Consider the following 22,401-nt stretch of genomic DNA (forward strand, 5'->3'; position numbering starts at 1 on the left):
TGTGGACCCCAGAATGGGATATAGTATTCCAGTAGCAGTCTCACCAATGCTGTGTATGAGTCAAGATCCCTTCCCTACTTCTATTTGATATTCCCCTTTTTGCCACACTATTGCACGGAGAGCTCATGCTCAGGTGATTATGAACAATGATCCCTAAGTCCTTCTCTGAGTCCCTGCTTTCCAAGACAGGCTACCAGCTTTAGAAAAACAAGGCTTGAAACTTGTTGAAGATGGGATACAGGATCCTTGAAGCTAACACCACCTGTTTTCCCTGTTATCTTTCAACTGTGTGCTTGGATGTTCTTAAATCTGAGAAGCTATTGTGCTGCAACCCTGCACAGACCCTATTCTTACATTATTACACAGCATTTCCATGTCTGTCACACCTGCATTTTGCGCTCTCTTTGCAAGGAAATTGATGTCCTGGTCATTAGTTTTTCCAGAGGATTTGGTAAAACAGTCTCTGGCTCCTTGCAACCTCATTGCCACCGCTAAACATTCAAAAATCATAAGACAGGCACCCCCAAAATAAAGAGCTTTTCTTAAAAAAACACAGCTTTTTTAAAAATTTGCCTCCTGCTTTTTAAGACTATAGGACTGTTGTTTTCAAGCTTTCCTTTGCAACCACAGGGGCTTGAAACTTTTTTTAAAATGTGAAAGCTGAGGTTCTCATAGAGTAACATGATCCAGGCACTGAGGCTTGAAGAAAAATAGTAAATATTGTGAGATTCACAATAAGTTCATGTGAGTTGGCAACTCTGCCACTACCTTTGATTCCTAGGGCCTCCAGCTAAAAAATAGTAGGCAGTGAGAACTCATATCAAACACACACTTGCACGCGCATAATTCAACCCTCTCCACACATGCAGACACATCAGCCTCCCCCTCCCACATGTGCACACACTCTCACCAACCCCAGCCAGGCATATAAACCAGCCAGCACACCCCCACACCACTCCATGCACATTTCACTCTTCCAGTCAAAATCTCCCTGAAATCAAATGGGCTGAAAGGATTATATTTGTAACTCCAATGTTCCAGCCTTTTACAAACCATCCCACACATCTGTTATGTCAGAAGCCTTCAACCTAATTCTTTGTGAGCCGGACATATGGGAACATAATTATATCATCTCTATTTGTTTCTCTTAACCTCTGTCACTCCTCTCTTCTTCCCCTTCCCTTTCTCAAAACTATATAATTTAGGGTCTCAGAGTAGCAGCCGTGTTGGTCTGTATCCGCAAAAAGAACAGGAATACTTGTGGCACCTTAGAGACTAACAAATTTATTTGAGCGTAAGTTTTCGTGAGCTACAGCTCACTTCATCTTTCCACTGAATGCATCCGATGAAGTGAGCTGAAGCTCAAGAAAGCTTATGCTCAAATAAATTTGTTAGTCTCTAAGGTGCCACAAGTACTACTTTTCGTTATATAATTTAAGAGTCTACTAGGAAATTAATCTCTGTTTTAACCTGTCATCTTTATTTCCATCAACAGATGCTTACCCCAATTCTGAAGTGGTCTACGTCTGGACTAATAGCACTGCTACATCTGTGGTGGTTGCAGAAGATGGTTCACGACTTAACCAGTATCATCTGATGGGACAGACTGTAGGAACTGAAAACATCAGTACCAGTACAGGTGTGGTAGAATGCATCTTTCCACCACACAGTTGCTAACAGGAAAAAGAGATGCAGTGGGGGGAGATGCATACAGGCTCTTGGGTCTTTGGTGCGGGCACTAGGGAGATGCATATCAAGTCTTGGCAACTGACCAGTAGCAACTCAGAGTTACCAACACCAGAGCTACAAACTGACCAGTCAATCACACACCTCATTTGGAACCAGAAGTACACCATTAGGCAATAGGAGAGGCCAAAACCAAAAAAACAAACAAACAAACAAACAAAAAAGAACAAATTCAGTACAGTGCTGTGTTAAACATAAACTACTAAAAATATAAAGGAAAGCAACATTTTTCTTCTGCATAGTAAAGTTTCAAAGCTGTATTGTCAGTGTTCAGCTGCAAACTTTTGTAAGGTTTTGAAAGAACAACTATGTTTTGTTCAGAGTTACAAACAGCGCATATTTCAGAGCTATGAACAACTCAGTTCCCGAGGTGTTCGTCACTCCGAGGTCCTGCTGTATTTGCTGAAATCGCAGCACTATTTCTGGCTTATTTCCCTGCTGGAGGAACAGCGCCAGGAGGCAAACACTGCCCACCCATTAGATCTGTACCAATTCTAGGTTTATAGTGATTTGCTTGATGAAACCGTTTGGGGGAGGGGGAAGAGGGAAGGTGGCAGCTGTTGCTGAGCTTTGCTGCGTGTCCTGGGTACCACGTGGCCAGAGAGGAGGTGCTAACCCCAAGGATTCCCATTTCCTCCATAACTGGAAGTGGAGGCACCAGATGTGGCAGCATTAGAGAGGCAAAGAAGCTTTAATCCCAGCCCAGCCATCCACGTGAGGCCCCCCCTTCCCTCCCTCGCCTCCTGCTTAAGGCTTCCATGTCAGGGCAGCCCTGTGCTTAGATGGGGGTGGGGGATACCTGGGAGGGTGAAGCCAGACCAGCTCTGACAGTTACGTGGGTTCCACAGCACAGAGGCTTTAACAGGTTATATAATATACTTGTCTTGAGAGAATTAATGGAGTAGAGTCTAAGGGCTCCTATGATTGGAACCAAAAATATACTGTCTTTAAACAAAGCCATCCCCTTCCCCCGTGGCTTCATTCACAGAGGACTTTTAGAATGCAGATTTGAACAATGCTCTGGCAGAAATTAACACTAGTAAAGCACTGAGACATATTTATTTTGAGGACCTGGCACCTCCTATCACTGGCTATAAATGACAGGCTCTGAGATCTAATTTGAGACTCTGAGGAGAAGGTGTAAACCAGATTGGTAACCTGTGCTATCCTTGGAAGGGATATTTAGGGCACTTTACCATGCGCACAACCCCCTTATCCCCAACCTCTCTCACCCACACACACACTCACAATCACAAAGGTTGGTAGCATTAAGGAATGAAGGTGCTTAAAGCTCTCTATTCAAAATTAAACAAACAAACAAACAAACAGCCCGGTGGAAGGTGGGGCCCACTCTGAGCCCAACTGGGCTTGCTGTTTACTCTCCAAACAATCCTAAAGCTAGGGCAATCTTGCATAGTACAAGGCAACCACAAAGCAAAGTTATGCTCCGCTTTCCTCCAAAATTATGCTCCAATCATTCCCAACCCCTCCAATATCCATAAAACAGTTGCTAAATAAGCCAAGAGAATCAGCAGCCAGGATGTGCATGTAGAAATAATCACAGTTGTTCCCCTAATAGCAAAGAGCCCCCTGGGGAAAGCAAGCTGCCTCTCATTAAAGAACAAAGACATGTTTCCTTACCAGTTCACCATCATAGCTGCATTGTTTTCTGCAATGAATGGCAGCTCCCCTCTTGCCTTCAAAACTACCAAGAAAAAGATCCAGAGGATGTATGGGGGCATCTCCTAGAAACTCGCCCTGATCCCGGGAGAAATAAAAAATCCAAAGCAGGCAGTGGACACTCCAGGGTATCAGCTCTGGGCCACTTTCTCTTCTCCGTTTTACCGTGGTAGGCACCTTGGACTCCTCAACCTAAGGGAAACAGCAGAATCCTCGGAGGGATCAAAAAGTTTGTGCCCAGAAATCCCCTCCCCTCCCCTCCCTAAGATTTAGGCTAATAAATTACGGTTTTCCAACGTCAAGAATTTTTTTAATGTCCCAGGTTGCATCTGGGCAGGCTGGATTCTGATTGCAGGGTGGATCGCAAAGAGCAGGACACAGATTGTAACCAGGGATTAGCAAAATACAAAAATCCGATTTTACACAGGGAAAGCATCAGTCAGTGATGGCTTTTCTGTACTTCATCAAGCTCACAGTAGGCTGGTAATCAGGGTTACTTGTGATCGGATGTTTAAGACATTTCTCCTTTGTACAGAACTGTTGAATGTGGGGGGCGCGGGTTTGGGGAGGGAGCGGAAGACGGAAGAATATTGCACAAATCCAACAGTTTGGATCCTTTGGATATATTTTGGACCACATGTCAAACTGCACAACCCCTCCAATTGCATGGGGGGAAATGTTTGGGTATATAAAAATTTTACACACCCTTTATGCTATCGCTTCAAGCGGATGCCTTTTAGAAAGAGGTAAAATCTGCATCTGCACCAGTCTTACTGGATCCTACTGATTTTTGCACTCAGCTCCCCAAGTTCTGCCTGAAAAAAAGATACTCTGCTAGTTAGATTGCACCAAAAAAATCTTGGAATCTGGCACATTTTAGCACTGGCATGCTGCAAAAACCCTGATCCTCCTAATCTTGGCACTCAAGCCCCCAAATTCTACTGGCTATATAGAGAACAGGGCTGCCACAAAAAAATTCCCCATGTAGCAGTGTTGCAAAAAACCAGAACAAAGCCCCAGTACTTCCACTTCCTACATAAAGAACACATCCAGCCACTTGTATGTATCGAAATATTCCTGCAAATAAACAAATAAAGAGAGAACAAGTCCAGCCACTTCTGTTGCACCAAAGATCTTGGATTTTTGCACATTGCAGCACCACAGCACTACAAAAACCCAGACCCAAAACATAGATTGTGCTGGATTTTGCCAATTTTTGCACTCCTGCCCCAAATTCCAATATCTAAATACAGAACACAGCCAGCTGCTCTACCTGTACCAAAAAATTACAGACCCTGGATGTATCCTGAGGCAAGTGTGGTCTGGTGCAACAACGACACAATAACACAGATCTGACATACCTGTATTCTGCCAGAACCTGCCATTTTCTTTTCACCCCAGGCCTCAGCCTACAGGTGTAGCCACCATTCTACCACTGGTAAAAGGGCCCTTGATGTATCCAGACTCATAGCATATGAAAAACATGTATCTGGTGTCTGGATCACTGTTCCCTCTAAGCTGTGCGCGTGTGCACGCGCACACAGAGCCTAAACCCCACACACACGGCTAAACACCACGAGCACAAACATTTGCACAGAAGCACAAAAATTTATGCACACGGCCTGTCAAAAATTAGAGGGAACATTGGTCGGGATCCCACTGGAGCCTGCCACTTTTTAGCCATATTCTTTCTCCAAAATTCTATTATCTAAATGATTTTTTTTAAATGTAGCAACTTCTAATCCATCAAAAAATCTTAGCCAATGTCTCCTAAAGGATGGGCTGCATCGTGGGAAGGATGTAAATGGGTCATGGGATCAGTGTGGAGGAGAGGCCAGGGGCAGGGGAGTTGGAGAGTTAGCCTGCCCAGCACTTCACGCTGCACAAGTAGCTTCTGTCTCATGGGACTGGGCCTAGCAACCCCCCTTTGGGTGTTGTGACCTGGTACACAGGGTCACAGTGCCACTCAAGTTTGACCTGGCTGCTCCTCTCCCATGACATGATCAAGGTCAAGGTCAAGCCATACCTGAGTGGTACTGCAAGGGATGGCATAGGTCAAACCTGAGTGGCACTGACACCAAATGGGCAGGTCGCAATGCCACTCACTCAAATATGTCCCAGCCGCCCCTCCATCAGGACAGAGTGATGCTGTGACCTTGTGTGCCAGGTTGCAACTCCCAGAGCAGGGAGTTAGGCCCAGCCCTGTAAGAAAGGAGTCATCACTGTGGGATGAGTGCAGAGCAAACTCTTCAAATACCAGACCCCCACACCTTGGGGCATTCCCTCTGCACCTCTCTGGGAGTAGGGTTGTGGTGCTAGGGTAGAGGATGCTGCTGCAGATGGTCAGAAGCCTCTCAGCAGGGTGAGGAGGTGGCGGTGGAGGAGGACACTGGCCTATGATTTTGCCCTCCTCCATTAAATTTGGATCCTGGATAGGTCGTAAAAAAAAACAAAATGCAGTTGTTTGGTTGCCTTACTAAAATGTTTGGGAACCACTGATGTAGACCCTCTGCAACTTGGCACAGTTGCAGCACAAAATCACATAGCCAGCACTTGGATCCAGCTATATCAGCTCTAAGACCAAAAATTCTACCAGCTAAGTACAGAAAAAATGCAGCAGCTCCATTTATTCTTTATTATTAATTATTTCTTATGATTACTGATGTTGAGAATGGCATCCCACTGTTATAGGCTCTGTACAACCATTTAACAAAAATAGTTCTTGTCCCAAAGAGCTTAAGTCTTAAAGGGAAATCCTGGCCCTACTGAAGTCAACGGGAGTTTTGCCATTGACTTCAGTGTGGCCAGAATTTCACTCTAAGTGTAATGCTAGAGCCAACAGGTGGATACAATAAATGGCTGGGATGAGCCCAAGGTAACAATGAGACAATACCAGTCAGCATAATAAGTAGTGGTACAGAGCATCAGCTTCTCCCCATCCCCAGTTGAGTTTTTTGCAGGCATTGTGGCTGCTGAGAAAATGCAAATTTCATGGGAAGCTTCCTCCATGTGTAAGAGCAGTGCGAAAGAGTGTACTGTCCCTTTAAGGGACAGTACGAAGCCAACAGCTGCCCCCCACCCCAATCCCCTCAAGCTGGGAAAGGGAACTGACTGCTACCCCCATCTCGGGAAATGAAGGTGGGGCATACTTGTAGTGCCACACTGGACCACAAGGGGCATGTGGGAATAACCCACACCTTTACAGGCAGCATGGGAGAAAGTGCAGAGGTACTTATTGGAAAACTGAACAATGGGCAAAACTGGCATCTTTGGTGGAGTGGACATGGGGGGACCAATGTCTCAATACTATGTAAGAAATGACAGGTAGGGTGTGAATCAGCCATGACTGGCCTTTCAAATGAAAACAAGTACTTTGGGTTTTGTAATTTGTAATTTAAAAAAAAAATGCAGCCAGGTGTAGAGCACCAAAAAATCCTGCATACCAGGTGTGGGATTATCACAAATCAATGTGTATAGGAAATTATCCAGTTATAGGGATATGCTACCTCATTTTACAGCAGACCTTCTCCCAGCCCCTCTCCCCAGCACTCTTCCAGGATCCTTTTCACAAGAAAGTGAGAAGCCAGAAGAGAGCCCTTCCCTGGGCACAAGGGTTGAGACACTCTTTCAGGTAGATGGGTCCTGAGCTTTTTAGGGGTTTATAGGTCAAAGTGAAGAGCTTAAATTTATCTGGAAAGCCATAAGCAGCCAGTGCAGATCAGGGAGCACCTATTGTATATGCTCAAAGACAGCTACTCTGCTTACCAGGCAAGTCACCACATCCAGCATCAGTTTCAATCACTGGGTGGCTTTAAAGGGTTGCCACGTGTCGAGTACATCACAGTGGTCTTAGAGAGGGTTGATAGGAGCAGAAAACAGCACTAGGTGGGCAGCTGCATGAGGAGGAGTCAGGCAGGCTTCTTAAATTGCACCGCTCTTCTCCTGCCCCAACAAGGTGAAGAGTCTTTCTACACTGGGGGCAGCAGTGTGGCAGTTTCCACACTGCTCTTCCTCCAGACTCTGCTGGCCTCTCCCAGCTACTATAACCACTTCCGCACGGGGACCATTAGAGACAGAGGCAGCCTTTACACCTCAGAATAGTATCAGCAGTCACAGGTAGCCGGAACTATTGTACCCCCACAACCTCATACCCCACTGCGAGCTTACACAAACTGGGGTTAGATGCCAGATCTCTGATATGGCAGGTCCACATCTCAGGCTTGGTCTACACAACACAGCTTTGCCGCATAGTTCTGTTGGTCAGGTGTGTGAAGAGGTGTGCGCCCTGACTGACATAGGTGTGCTGGCAGAAGTCCCTTTGGTAGATACAGTTGCACCAGCAAAACTGTGGGTTTGCTGGTACAGCTTATTTTGCACAGAGGGGCTGGAATGAATTATACTGGTGCAAAGCACAGTTTTGCTGATATAAACTGTACCCACAGTAAGACCATTTTGGCAGCATAACATACCAGTATAGCTATACTAGCAAAACCATAGACAATTAACCACACTGTGTCTCACAAATAATCTGCCTATTCTAACTACTCAGCTGTGCTGTCTGTAAAATATGGCCATACATGCACATGTAAGATAGCTTCACTGTGTTATACATCCTCCTTTAGAGCTGGTCTGCAGAGGATAACGATCATTGCATGCTACCAAATATAATATTTGTAGTTAGTCCTTTAGCTCAAGTGGTAAAGGTCTATGCTGCACTTGTCTCTGAAGAAAATACATTTTGGGGGCATGGCCAAAAATGCCAGGATCTGGCAGAATTCAGCAGTTTTATCACATGATTAAACCAATCTATACTAGAATAAGAGTGGCTCTACTTGTCCTCTATTTCGAGGGTAAAGTTGTAAGTATGGAGCAAATTATTAGCTGGATCAAATTGTAGGATGTGGTTGTTGAAATTGCGCACCAGAGTGTGTCAGCATCTTGGTTTTTCTGATGGAGTAGGAGGTCAACAATAGTCTATATTTGGGTAGAGGGATTTGTACATTGGGAGGCCAAAAATTGCCTGGATCCAGGTCCACATACAGGTTTTTGCAGCAGTCTTGTGCCAGGACTGGTCAGGTTCTAGATTTATCTGGCATATTAGGAGAGGAGCTATGGACTGTCTGTTTTGGCAGTGCATTGTGGGGTCTTGAGTCCAAATATCAGCAGGATTTGATAGGTCCCAGGGATGGCACAGGGATGGATGCAAAGAGATCTAGAATGTATTGGTGCAGTCAGAGCAGCTGTATGTGTTCTCTGTGTAGATGGTGGAATTTGGAGTCTTGTGTGCCAAAATGAGAAGGATCCAGCTTGATCTATGTCAGGATTGTCACACAGAGGCAAAATAGACACCAGTAACAACTTAAAAATAAAATAAAATAATTTAAAGAATAATTAATTAATTTTAAAAGAAGACTGGCGCCAACATTTAGTAAAGACATGCAGCTATAGTCTTCACACAGTGCCACCTAGTGACCAAACATTGTAATACAGTTTAAACTTTCCATCAGCTCTCCCTCTTTCTTTTTTCTTTTCTGCATTTTAACAATTTCTAAAACTGTTTTTTTTTAAACTTACTTTTCTCAACATACATCTGTCTGTTACTCATCTCTAAATCATACTTTTTTTTTCAACTATATGGCCAGAATGAGTAACAGTTGGTGGCTAGGCTGACTTCTATTTACAAGGGTTGTCTCTGGCAAGTTTGGAATAGGTGAATCTTTTTCTCCTAATTCCACACCTGCACTTTGTAGAGTTTATTCTGTGGATTGTTCAGCCTCTAGAACAAACTGAGGATGTTGACGGTTTCTATTGAACTCTCCATGGTCTGTCTCAATACTGTATAATCAGGGCAAGGTATTCTTTTCCTTTACAACAGCTGAAGTTCTCCATCCTTCTACTCTATCCACTTTGACACAAACTGGCAATTCTCTGAGTGCATCCGATGAAGTGAGCTGTAGCTCATGAAAGCTTATGCTCAAATAAATTTGTTAGTCTCTAAGGTGCCACAAGTCCTCCTGTTCTTTTTGCGGATACAGACTAACACGGCTGCTACTCTGAAACCTGTCATCAGTTATAAAAGTGTTCATAAGCTTTTTCTGCTTGTTGATCTGATTTGGCTACTTTTTTCAGGTCTGGCCACTCTGGGGCTAGATTGTTTTCCAGGGTTGGAACAGTCCTGAGTTTCCTTCCCATCAGGAGCTGGGTAGGGCTATAGCCAGTAGCTACTAACAGTAGAGACTTGTTGCTCAGTAGAGCAAGGAATGGATCTTCCTGCTTCAATATTTTCTTGGATATCTGTACAGCCCTCTCAGACTCTCCATTTGCTTGTGGGTAATGTGGGCTGCTAGTGATCAGTTCAAAACCACATTTGGTTTGGAATGACTGAAGTTCAGTTGTGGTGTGTTGTCTGTCACTAGTTGTTCTGATATACCAAAATTGGCGAATGTGCTTGTTATTTCTTGATAACACTACAATTTGTTGAATCTTTCAAATATATTATTTCAGTATATCTAGAAAAATAATCCACTACAACTAATGATATCCTCTAAATTCGCACAAATTTGGTGCTAGCCTTTTCCAGGATCTGTCGGGTATAGGTGTTGTTATTCGAGTCTCTTCGCACACATGTATCTGTAAAAAGTTCTCACATGCACATTCACTTGCCGGGCACTCCTTTTCATTCTATGCATATAATTTTTCTTCTTCTGTAAGTGTATGAGGGCAGAATGCAATTGGCTTCCATTCAGATCCATGTAGATGCAATAACGCACCACCGAGGCCATAGCTACTGATATCTGCACTGACCATTGTAGAATTTAACTACCTCAGTTCTAAAGATAATTTCTTTGCCCTTTGGAAGGCAGTCTCCTGATTTGGGCCCCAGAGTCAGGAAGTATTGGACCTTAGTTGTTCATTCAGTGGTTTTGTCACTGTAGAAAAGTCTTGCAGCTATCAACCATGATAGTTTACCATCTCCAGTATATGTCTCAGTTCTGGTACATTTGTTGGTGGATTCAGTTCTCTAATTACTTTTACTTTCTCGGGGATAGGACTAATTCCATCTTTGTTTATTAACTGGCCCAAAAATTAACTTTGGAAAACACACTTTTCTTTATTTAGCTTGAGTCAGGACTCAGTGGTTTAGGTCAGGACTTCACTGAAGATTTTGTTATGTTCTTCCATTGATGTGTTGTCCCTAAAAAGGACGACCCCATTTATGTTCTCTAATAGCTTTGCCATCTTTCTTGGGAAATTTTCAGGAACACTAGAAATCCTGAAATGCAATCTTTGAAAGCAAAATGTCTCAAATAGTGTGATGAATGGAGTCAGTTTAGCTCTTTCTCTCTGGCTAAATGAAATTGCCAATTTTTGTGCATTTACAGCATTTGCCTCCTTTATTTAAACAATCACCTCTTGTATTGTGATCTTTCCCACATTTTGTGCAGCTAGTCTGAAAAGTGTTTATATTTTGCCTAGGGCTCACCCCACATTGCCTTTGAGGATTGATTATAATTGCTTTTTGCAGTCGTTCTCTATCTCCTATTGTGATTCTGTTTGTAAGTTACTTCCTCTAGGTTTCTTTCTGGTGGCCACTGGCCTCTATTTGGATTTTTAATAGTCTCCAATTATCTTGCTATTTCTACTACTGTGTGAAGGGTTAAATCTTCCCTCATTTGCAGTTTCTCTGTCAGTCCCTTGTCTAAAATGCCAGTCAGTACTCTGTCTCTCATGTGCTCTTCCATTTTGTCTTCAATATCAGTTTTCTACCATGCCATACAAGCCTCTTATAAACAATTCCACAGACTCCCCAGGTTTTTGGACATGCTGGTAGAAACAGGCTCACTCATCAGCCACATTACATGGAGGTCATCAAGCACAGCCAGCACCACAGTGTGGCTCTCCTCTTCAAAGGTGAAGGATTTAAAGATGGGTTCCACTTCCCTGCCCGAAGCATAGACTAAGGAACACAACTGTACCAGACCCTTCTCCTTCTGGAGTTTAGTTGCAATGCAAAACCTGTAAATCAATCCTTCCAGTCAGGTCAGTCTGCTCCATCAAAGCTGAAGCTCTCTGGAGCATGAAACTTAGGCACTTTGACAAAATTCTGCTGTTTCTGTTCAGAAACCATGCCCGATTAGTCAGCCAGAGATAGAGGCAAAATGGATGCTAGCAACAGCTACAACTTTATGGTAAAAAAGAATGTAGACTGTCTCCAGTGCTAGCTAAAAATAGGCTGCAGTAGTCTTCATGCACCGCTGCCTACTGACAAAACAGCTCAAACTTTCCATCACAATCCGTGTCTGAGATCTAGGATTTTGCAGGGCTCTGGTGCTAGAGCATGCCAAATTGTGTGGTGCTCTAGGAGTGGTGGGAAGTATTCTGTGATTGTGGGGTGGAATGTCAGTGGGATCCAAATTCTGGATCCAGGTTTTTGCAGTGCTGCATCACTGGAACACGCCATAGTTTAAACATGTTCAATGTAGTAGGAGTGTCTGGTCATGTTTCCTTAGTAGAAATCTGGAGGTTTGGCTGCAAAAATTGTCAGGATCAGGTTGGATCCTAGTAGCAGATCTTGTTTTTTGCAGCATTGTACTGCTGGAATGTGTTGGTTCTGGACCTATTTGATGCACTAAGACCAATTGGATTTACTCTTTATTTTGGTGGTGGAATTTGGGGCCCAGGACTCAAAAATTGGCCAGATCTAACAGAATTCATGTCACCTATCCAAATTTCTGCAGCCTTGTGGCACTGGAACATGCCAGATTCTGAAACTTTTTAATACAGTAGGAGCAGTTCATTGTGTTTTTTAATTATGCAGTGTCATTCTGGAGGCATGTGTACAAACATCAGCAGGATGTATGTTCCGGATCCTGGTTTTTCCAGCATTGCAGAGCTAGGCTGCATGGAAGACCAGACATTTTTGGTGCAGTGGAAATGGCTGAGTGTGTTCTCTCATTTGGTGATAGAATTTGAGGACTTGGGCACAGAAATCAGCAGGATCCATCAGTTTCAGGCATGGTCTGACTTTTTCCCACCACTGCATTTTTCTCCTTCTAGGTGAATACACTATTATGACTGCACATTTTCACCTGAAAAGAAAGATTGGTTATTTTGTCATCCAGACATACCTTCCATGCGTTATGACCGTGATCTTATCGCAAGTGTCCTTTTGGCTAAACAGAGAGTCTGTTCCTGCTAGAACTGTCTTCGGTGAGTATTTCACTTCTTTGTGGTGGTTATGAAAGGATTGTCTTACTCAAAGGGGTGACTGTATAAGGAAATAGTTTACTACGATCTATTTCTATTCCTGGTGATTTCAGTTCCCCCTACTTCTGAACCAATTTAAACCATAGGCTCTCTTCCTACCATGTTTCCAAGTCCTTTGATTCAGCACTGACGAAAATTACACAAGAATTAAGTATGGGTTGGTGAGGGAAGAGGGAAGAAGAAATAAAATCTGTGTGTTTTTATTTTAATGGGGGAGGGGTTAATACATCTCTAGACACAGCAATGAAAACACTGATTTTTCTTCAAAAGTTTTAGTGTGTCTGTGTTTCAAGGTGCTGATCTAGATGAATCATAAAAGAGGTTAATTAGTGCCAATTAATTTGTACTGATGATAATAGGGGTATTATTATCAATACAAATTAATATAATTACTCATTTACAAACTGTATCCATATTACAGAATGTTTAATAGGTAAAATCCTTTTGGGATCGCTAAACAACTTGAATTATCACAAGAAGATTGCTTGTAAGCAGGAAGTAAACACCCAAGACTGATGCATTACGAAAACGCAATGGCTGGGAAAGGGAGGAGTGCAAAAATCAGTTTTGTCCAAAAGACAGTTTTCCCACTAGTAACAGGGAGCCAAATCTTGCTATTGATTTTTATACAGAACTCTCCACTGACATCAGTCAGGCATTTTGCTTTAAAATCAGTAGTATGAGATGGGCCAGGACAACACAGAGACTACCTACCATGACGCCAAAGGATTGGGGACCTACTTCCATTCTGTTACACCTTTTAAAATCCCGTGATATCAGTGGAAATTTGGGATTTACACAGGTGTAACTGACAGTAGAATTTACTCCTTTGAGTACAAACTGGAAGGCGAAGACTTTTCTGAGTGGAATCAGTAACAATTTTGTTATTAATATCAGTGGCAGCAGGATCGGACACCTACAATGGTTGGGAATTAATTATTGAAAATAATTTATGTTGGTTTTTTATCTCTGAATATTGAAATCTTGCCTTATTACTGCAGTTACTGCTAATTAGTTTAGTTATTACAATCCTAGTAAAGTGACTTCCAAGTTTCTCTTTATTACCTGTGATAATTGTTAGGTTGTTCTACAAAGTTCATGCTCTATATTGGCTGAAATCCAGAAGGAAAAAGATTATAGGATTTACATGGATCTTTCCACAAACATATCCCTGCAAGTATTAGAAAGTCCAAAGATTACAATAATTCCTCAGTACACGGATAGCAGATTTTGTAATGTACTTCTTTATAAATGAGGGCTGCTATAAACGTACCACATATCAACATGAATGAATAAAATAAGTAAGATTCTGATTAACACCACTAATCTTTATGCATACAATTTTTAAAATGTTCTTTCAATATGTAGAAATTGAAGATGAGCTGGGTGCCCCAGAAGTCAGAAATAAGGTCCTCAGGGCAGGGACCTTGTTTTTCTATTGATCACCAAAGTACCATGCACTTCTAAAATGTTATACAAACAGTTATTTCCTTACGACTGCTTAGGCATCAGGGCCTAAGTCACAAAACATTCCAAGTCTCATGCAGAACCCTAAACTTAATTTTTTTTCTTTTTAAAGGAGTAACTACAGTCCTTACCATGACCACCTTAAGTATCAGTGCCCGCAACTCCTTGCCAAAAGTGGCCTATGCGACTGCAATGGACTGGTTTATAGCTGTGTGTTACGCCTTTGTATTCTCTGCGCTGATTGAATTTGCAACAGTCAACTATTTTACAAAGAGAAGCTGGGCGTGGGATGGCAAAAAAGCTTTGGAAGCTGCAAAAATCAAGGTTCTTAATTTATACTTTTTGAATGACTAGAATAAGAATCAGTTACCTTGCACAGCACAAATAACTGACTGTACAATTTGCCACTGCTCCATAAAAATGGATTTAATTCACTCATGTCACACTGTCACTGCTCTTCAAATGATAACTTGCAGGGCATGCTGGGTTTTTTTTAATGCATACACTGTCGGGTAGAATAGGAAACATTCATCTCTACTGTACATATGAACTGATCTGTGTTTGGAAGTATGACTGCGAGGGAGTTAAATGTATGTTACAACTAGAGCTGGGTAAAACTTTTGGGGCAAATATTTTATTCACTGAAAATACAATTTCAAGTTGACCAAAACTGTTCACAAATTCATTCTGAATTCGGCAAATAGTTTCAGCTGAAAAAAAAATCAAAACACTTTGTTTCATTGTCTTCAAAACAAGCATGTTTTCATTTCAGAACCATGTTCCCTTTCAAAATATGCTTAGTTTTTTTTTAAAAAAAGGTTAAAAAGAACCCCAAACTTTTTTCATTTCATTGATAGCATCTACTGTTTTATTTTTTGCATCAACCTGAAACCATTTTTTTCCTACAGTCCCAACGCCAATACGAAAAATCAGTTACAGCATTAATAGCTCTAATTACTATGGATTTTGTTCAGTGAAATTCAGAATTTAAACAAAGGTAGCATAAAATTAATATAGATAGTCCATTCCTGCTGTTATTGAGTCAGTGGGAAAACTCGCATTGAGTTCAGTGAATCAGGATCCCACAATAATCACCATAAATGCAACACAAACAAAAAAACAGCATGAAACCATGAACACTTCAACTGCAATATAGCCAGAGTTATTACAAGTGTAGGCCCTGTGTGCAAATACTGAGACTATTTAATGCTTACAAGCATAACTTTATTCACAGGAGTAATCCTGTCAACTTCATTGAGACTACTCCCATGTGAAAGTTACATGTATAAGTATTTTCAGCATCAGGACTTTACTGGGAACTTTACTGGTGACTATTGTCAGGAATAAGGGCTATTCTAATGAATTTTTTCAAATGATCCCATAAAGAAAAATCCTATTTGCAGGCAATATACCTTACATCAATCCCCTGTGAAATAACTAAATACCAAGCCAAAAGCTACAAAGGACCCCAGGCCTCTCCACATGTTGTTTCCTTTTGTCAGTGATGTGATGTTAGTGACTTGGCAGCCATCCTGGAACCCTGAGACATCAGCAGTAGCTAAACTTTTCTTTTTCATGGTTTTTAAATTTACTTGTGCAAACCCAGGGTAGTGTTTAATTTGTAATGAAAGAGGTGCCTGGGTTCAAGCAATTGCGTGCCGGGGCTCAACCAGTTTTTTTTCCACTTTCAGACCTAATGCAGCAAGCACAGAGGTGCTGGGGCTCAGCCCTGGCAAGCGTGGCACAATTTAAGCACTGACCCAGGGCGAGGATCACATTGATAAAGGATTCTGCTCATTGACATGCTAGTCTGAGACCCAGTCCTGCAGGCCTTGTTCAGTGTTCACTGACGTCAGTGAAAGTTTTGTCTGAGTAAGGGCAGCAAGATCAGGACATAAACAGTTTGTTGGGATTTGAAATGAGAACAGCTAGTGAACAGTTTATGTGATTGACGACTAAACTGACATTTTTGTTTAATCCCTGAGAAAACGTTTTCACCTGCCTTCTACACTAAATGGCATTTCCTTATTTATATTACAGAGGAAAGAACGTCAATTACTAGGAAACAAATCAATTAATGCTTACAGTGCTGGAAGGACAGCCCCCATACCAAACGTACCAAAGGACTCAGCCCCGTCAGTCATCTCAAGCGCTGCAACTGTTGCAGTGAAATCTGCAGAAGAAAAGCCTGCTGAAAGCAAAAAGACTTATAACAGCATCAGTAAGATTGACAAAATGTCCCGAATAGTTTTTCCAGTATTGTTTGGAACTTTTAATTTAGTCTATTGGGCCACGTATTTGAATAGGGAACCCGTTATTAAAGATGCTACTTCTCCAAAATAAACTGAAGGACTCCAAAACCACACGTGAGCCATATTAATAAAGCAAACACTACCACGGAGAATATGAAGTCCAGAAAACTTTCTATATTTGAGCAATATTCTTCAGGAAGTTTTTGCATGTTTAATAATATGTACAAATAATATTGCCTTGATTGTTTCTACATGTAACATCAGATGTTTCAGAGACAGTGACATTAATAATTACAGCCATCGATCTTTTTAGAAGAACAGAAGTGAAGACATAGAACATGGCTTCTATGCTGCACAGTATCTTACATTGATAGTTTATAAATAAAGTAAGTTATATTTTTAACTGTTCAAGTGTATTACATATCTGAAGTTTTTATATGTCCAAAGTACATCATACATACTTAGGCGTAACCTATATTTTACAGAAATGCTCCATTATTGTCGTCTGATAGGGTACCGTGAATAATGCAGGTTGTAAATGTAATAATTCTCATGTAGAGTCACATTCCACCACCCTTACTCTCTCCAAGTAGCACCTTATTCCACAACTCACCCCATCAATCCAGATTCTCAGCCAGTAGAAATTGACATAGTACCTAGTGCTGAATGGAACTATGCTAATTTACACCACCTGAGAATCTGGGTCATAGATTTTTGTGGGACTGCTTGAGGAGCAAGGTGCTACTCAATGTAAATAAAGGTGATAGAATCTTATGCTTGGGGGGGGGGAAGAGTCAGTTTTTTCACACTCCAACTACATTTTTCTCTGGTAATTCTCATTTTTTATTGCAAAACTTAGGCATGCATTGCACAAAAGTATCTTTAAAAATAGACTAAGAACATACTGTGCAGATAAAACATGAATGTCCTTAACATATACTTTCATTAGGGTAACATAACCAGAGGTTGACCAACATCTTCCATTGAAGAAGATGATGTTGTATGAACAAAGATGCCTCTGAAATAATGATTATTTCTTATTCCCAAAAACAAGAAAACAATCACCCAACACAAAAAGGGTTGTCAGAGAAAGAAAACCACTCTTCATGACAGCCAGGTCTTCCAGAGACAATACGGGCATTTTGGTTTTTGCCTGAAACTTTTCAATAACCTCCTTGCTGCTGCCCATGTGTTTTGCTTCAACCATGAATAAGAAAGTGTAATTTGAGTTTTCAACTTTTTTTTTAGAAGTCTGGCATGACTGCTCCATTGCTCCAGTAGCTTTTGTAATTTACTCTTAATGTTTAAATAAAAAAAATGCATTCAATACTTGGTTGCAAAATGTCCTCCATTTCTGGCTTATTGTTTTGGGAAAACTTTGTCATACTGAATTTTTAGCTTTAAGTCAGCTAAGGACCTAATCAAGCAAACACACAGAAATAATGTTGTGGATACGAGTCCTCTCACTGATGCCAGTAGAGCTACTGAATATGTAAATACAGTTATTCATGACGTGGCAATGTTTGCAGAATCAGGCCCTGAGTCCATTCTGAATGTGTGTGTTGGGGAGGCTCTGCCCAACCCGTACTGCAGGCTTCTCCTTTCCCTAACAATTTTTGGCAAGTCCTTTTTAAGGATTCTACTCCATAGAGAGGTAATGGACAGGCCAGGGGTTGGAGAAGTGTCTGGAGTTCTCTGGCTTCTTCCTCATCTCTCCCCCATTTCACCACCCTAAAACTCCTGAAGGTAAACAGCAGATTATAAACAAAAGGGGTAGTAATTTTGGCGGCTCTAGCATCCGTGTTGCAGGATCGCATCTTTAGGGAGGTTCCAGGATGAACTTCAGGAACTGTGCTCTCTCAGAACCAGCAAGAGCCAACAGAGCCAAAGAGCAGAGTGGAAGCTATCAGAATAACAGTGGAGAGGAAGATGGTCCAGTGGTTAGGGTGGTAGCCTGAAACACAGGTGACCAGGATTCAATATCCTGCTCTGCTGTGTACTCTGCAGTGTTTTAACTGGAAAGATAGGGTGGTTTTAGTGGCTGGCCCTTGGCTCCTGCAAACGTCATGCATTTAAGGGGTCCTAGACATAAGGAGTACCCTGTTTCTTTCAGCATATAGCTGCAACCACTGGGGAGGAGGAAGGTGGAATGAAAGTGACATGTGCTCGCAATTCTTACTCTTCTGTGTTCCTTACAGTGTGGTCTTGTGCATCCTCTCTCCTGGTGCCCAATATTTTGAGCACCAGGTTGCTCTACTACATCTGGGATCAAAGGGAATGGAAGAACGAGTAGGATATTCAGTGAGTGGCAACTCCAATGTTTCCTCTCCCTTATGTGGGTTATTCCTGTGCAGGAGTGAGTGGAGTCCAAAGAGGTCTTTTTGTTTTGGTGTGCTAATTCTTATGTTATAAAAAGAGGCTCAGTTTGATACTTTGGTGAAAGATGATTATTTTTAAATTATCCTTTCTTGGGCTCCTCACAATTACATTGAATGATCACTTACACTTTTTGGTTCTCATGCCTAAACTCAGTTCAAATACCTACCTCTCTGGGTACATTTCCTTAGATGAATAGTTGCCTTTACTTAGATGGAACTAGTCACATGCGTAAAGTTGCTCAAGTGATCAAGTGTTTGCAGGACTGAGCCCTTTGCCTGGTTTCTTTTTAGTATAAAGTTTCTAGGAGTTTGGTTGATGTTTAAAATATATGGGTGGATGGGTGTGAACTGCATTCTCCTACCCCCTCTATGCTTTAGAGAGGATTTACCTCTAGAGAAAGGTAAGAGGTGTTTAATATTAGAATACTGGTGGGAGTGAGGGAGGAAATATCTTGGGGTCTGAGGACAAAGTCTTGAGCATTAAAAAGAGAATATGTACAAGGACAAAAACAATTAATAACCACACCATAGGGGAGAGAGAAATTAACAGAGACTGCCTACAGTGGTGTTTAATCTATTAGTGACTAACGGTCACTTCACTTTAAGAAAATTAGGAAAGTTTATGGATGGTGCTAAGTCATTGAGAGTTTGAAGAATTGCAAGAACCTCCAAATGGACAGATGAAATTTACACTTGGGAAACTTTAAAATAATACACCTTGGAAAAAAGCTCACACTTTTCATATAGGCTGATGGGCTGTGGTGTAAGGTTAGAACACTAACCTGGGGCTCAAGAGAGCAAGGTTCTGTTACTTCATCTTCCCCAGACTTCCTCTGTGAGAGAGATCCTCAAAATGAGGGGTGAACCCCCCTAGGAGAGACATTAGGAATGTTTGGGGGGGCATGGCAGGCCCTGGGCCACCCCCTCTGGGGTTGGGGAGGGAGGACCACCCAGCCTCGCTCCTCCCCCAGCTCTGCTTTGGCCCCACTCCAGTTATGGCCCCTGACCACAGCTCAGCTGCAGCTCCAACTCCAGCCTGGCCCTGGTCCCAGCCCTAGCCCCACCCCAAGCCCAGCCGCACCCCCTTGCTGTGGCTCCATTCCCAGATTTGTCCTCAGACTCATCCCCAGCCCAGCCTCAGCCCCTGGTCTTGGCTCCATTCCCAGCCCTGGCTCCAGACCTGCCCCCAGTTGCAGCCCCAGCCTCTTCCCCTTACCCCTGTCCACTTCCACCCCTGGGAGCCCCAGCCCTGGTTCCAGCGGGGGAACAGGGGTAAGGAGGGAAGTGACCCTGAAAAGTTTGGGGACCACTGCTCTATGATCTCTGGATAAGTCTCTTTGAATCTCAGGTTCCCGCCTGTGAAATGGGGATAACACCATGTCATTCCCTTGCAGGGGTGCTCTGAGACTAAAGACATTAAAAGACATCTGTAAGGTCCTAAGATGCTACGGCAACAGGCTTTTGAGGTGGGAATGTATCAGAGTTAGACTCGGCCTCATTAGCCGGGATAAAAGATTTGGCATCTTTATTGGTAGCTCAGTAAAAGATGTCTGCGCTGTGTGAAACAGCAGTTAAAGATAAATTACAAAATAGATATAATTTATTATATAGAACTGTCAAGATTATTCCCCACTCTGGCCCTTTGAGTGCAGAAGCTGGGGGCCTGCAAGGATTCTAAAAATTAATACTGGCCACTCCAGGCTTGTAGTACACTCCCAAGGCTACAGCTTTTCTCTGACCTTGGATTGGTAGATGCTGCCACCACCCAAGTGCAGAACCCTTTTGAGAGCCCAGGAAGGTGCACTGGGGAATTCTTTCCTGTGGGGTATCCTCAAGCCCTTTCAAACCCCAACCTACTCCCCGGGGAAGAGCTGAGAAAGAAAAAAAAAGAAAATCAGCTGTTGCTACCAGGTAATTAAACAACATGTGCACAAACCTCCTAAAACACAAAAATCCAATTCTGTTCTTAAAAAAGGTAAATTTTATTAATAAAAAAAAGAAAGAAAATACATCTGGGAACTCAGGCTATTGCTAGATTTTAAAAGAGTAACTACAAGAATTAAGCATCAAGAATAGCTTTCTTGAGGACCAGCTTAAAGGTTACAAGCAAAACAAAAGCACCTGGGGTTAGCACAGAGGAATCCACAAGCCATAACAAAATAAAAGGAATAAACCTAATCGCGTCATCCTCGACATTTCCTGCTCTACTTACATATCTGGGGTTTTAAATGAGTAGTTTCTAGGTATGATACTGATGGTTTTTTCATAACTGGTCCAAGCTCTTACAGCATAGCTGCTGTCCTCTTCACCTCTCCCCAGGAGAACAACCACAGACAGACAAAACGGGAGTCTTTTTTCAATTTAAAAAAGTTCTAGCCTTCCCATTGGCTTTTTTGGCCAGGTGTCCACTCACTTCCTTTTACCTATGCATCACAGTGAGACTTTTTAAATCTTTGCAGGTAGAGCAATTAGAGAACAGCTACTAAGAGGAATTTTTATAGCTACTGGCTGTCTGGGTGTCCATAAAAGGAAGCTACCCCCCCTTCATTTATCACAAGAACTATAAATACTATGTCATTAAATAAAACAATAGTATGTCCTTTCGTTGGGGTCTTGTTTTTAATAGCGGTCACTTCACTTTAAGATAGCAAATCTGGAATAGGTCCAGAGACAGCAAATGGTGTAGTTAAATGCACGAGGAAGAGGAAATCAGTATGGAAGAACAAAAGTGAGCATGAACTAGACTGAGATAGTTAATGTTATAAATGGTAGAGTAAAATACTCATTTCCTTCTTTTGGTCCTGATCCAAAGTCCACTGACAGCAACAGAGAGACTCCCTTAAACTTTGGTTAGTGTTGGTGTGACGGGTTCCCCCCAGGGGTGCCACATGGAACTGGGGTACCACTGAGCCCCCCTAGCCCACTAGCCTGGGCTCCCTTTTACACTGTACTGCTGTGACAAGCGCAAAGCCCTCTCTAGCCTACACTTTCACCAGCATACATATTGGTAGGGACACATCCAGCTGCAGTTACATTCAGGCACTTTGACCAGCCACTGCATAGGAAGGCGACAGCTAGGGAAACAATCGAATGATGTTACTCTCCACCTTATATAGCTTTTGCATATGGCCGGAGGCGGCGAGTTGTATGGGACTGTGGTGCCCGTGCTCCACCAATATGAGAGCACAGGGGCCCGGCTGCTCCACCAAAGTTGGGGCTGGGTCTCTCCCCCGGCCCCACCTGCCGCCCCTGCACGCCTCCCCCGGCGTGTCTCCCCAAGCCCCGCCTGCCACCCCTGGGCAATTTGAAAGGGCCTGGGGCTCCCGCTGCCACCAGCGGTAGCGCAATGGGGCTAAGGCAGCTTCCTGCCTGTCCTCTTCACTTCTGAAAGCGGCCGTCACATTCCTGCAGCCCCGTGTGTGTGTGTGTTTCCGCACGCTGCCCCCACACTGAGCATCGACTCTGTCAGCTGCAGCCAGTGGGAGCTGCAGGGGCAGTGCCTGCAGGCAACAGTGTGCGGGGACCCCTCTGGCCCCCCCGACTAGGAGCTGCTGCCAGAGGGGGGTGCAGGTCGCTTTCAGGAGCTGTCCAAGGTAAGCGCAGCACCCCAA

At 42.8% G+C, this 22,401-nt stretch overlaps 1 protein-coding gene across 1 annotated transcript in view; it reads left to right on the forward strand.

Annotated features, from left to right (window-relative positions):
* GABRA5 (gamma-aminobutyric acid type A receptor subunit alpha5) overlaps positions 1-16,774 on the forward strand; it is a 73,971-nt gene extending 57,197 nt beyond the window's left edge. The window contains exons 6-9 of the mRNA XM_073353115.1: positions 1,496-1,639; positions 12,484-12,636; positions 14,273-14,484; positions 16,201-16,774. Of these exons, the coding sequence (XP_073209216.1) occupies positions 1,496-1,639; positions 12,484-12,636; positions 14,273-14,484; positions 16,201-16,503 (812 nt within the window). The 3' untranslated portion in view covers positions 16,504-16,774. The remainder of the gene's footprint in view (positions 1-1,495; positions 1,640-12,483; positions 12,637-14,272; positions 14,485-16,200) is intronic.
* Positions 16,775-22,401: the final 5,627 nt, after the last annotated feature.

The sequence above is a fragment of the Lepidochelys kempii genome, chromosome 1 (assembly GCF_965140285.1).
Source record: "Lepidochelys kempii isolate rLepKem1 chromosome 1, rLepKem1.hap1, whole genome shotgun sequence".
Taxonomy (NCBI): Eukaryota; Metazoa; Chordata; order Testudines; family Cheloniidae; genus Lepidochelys; species Lepidochelys kempii.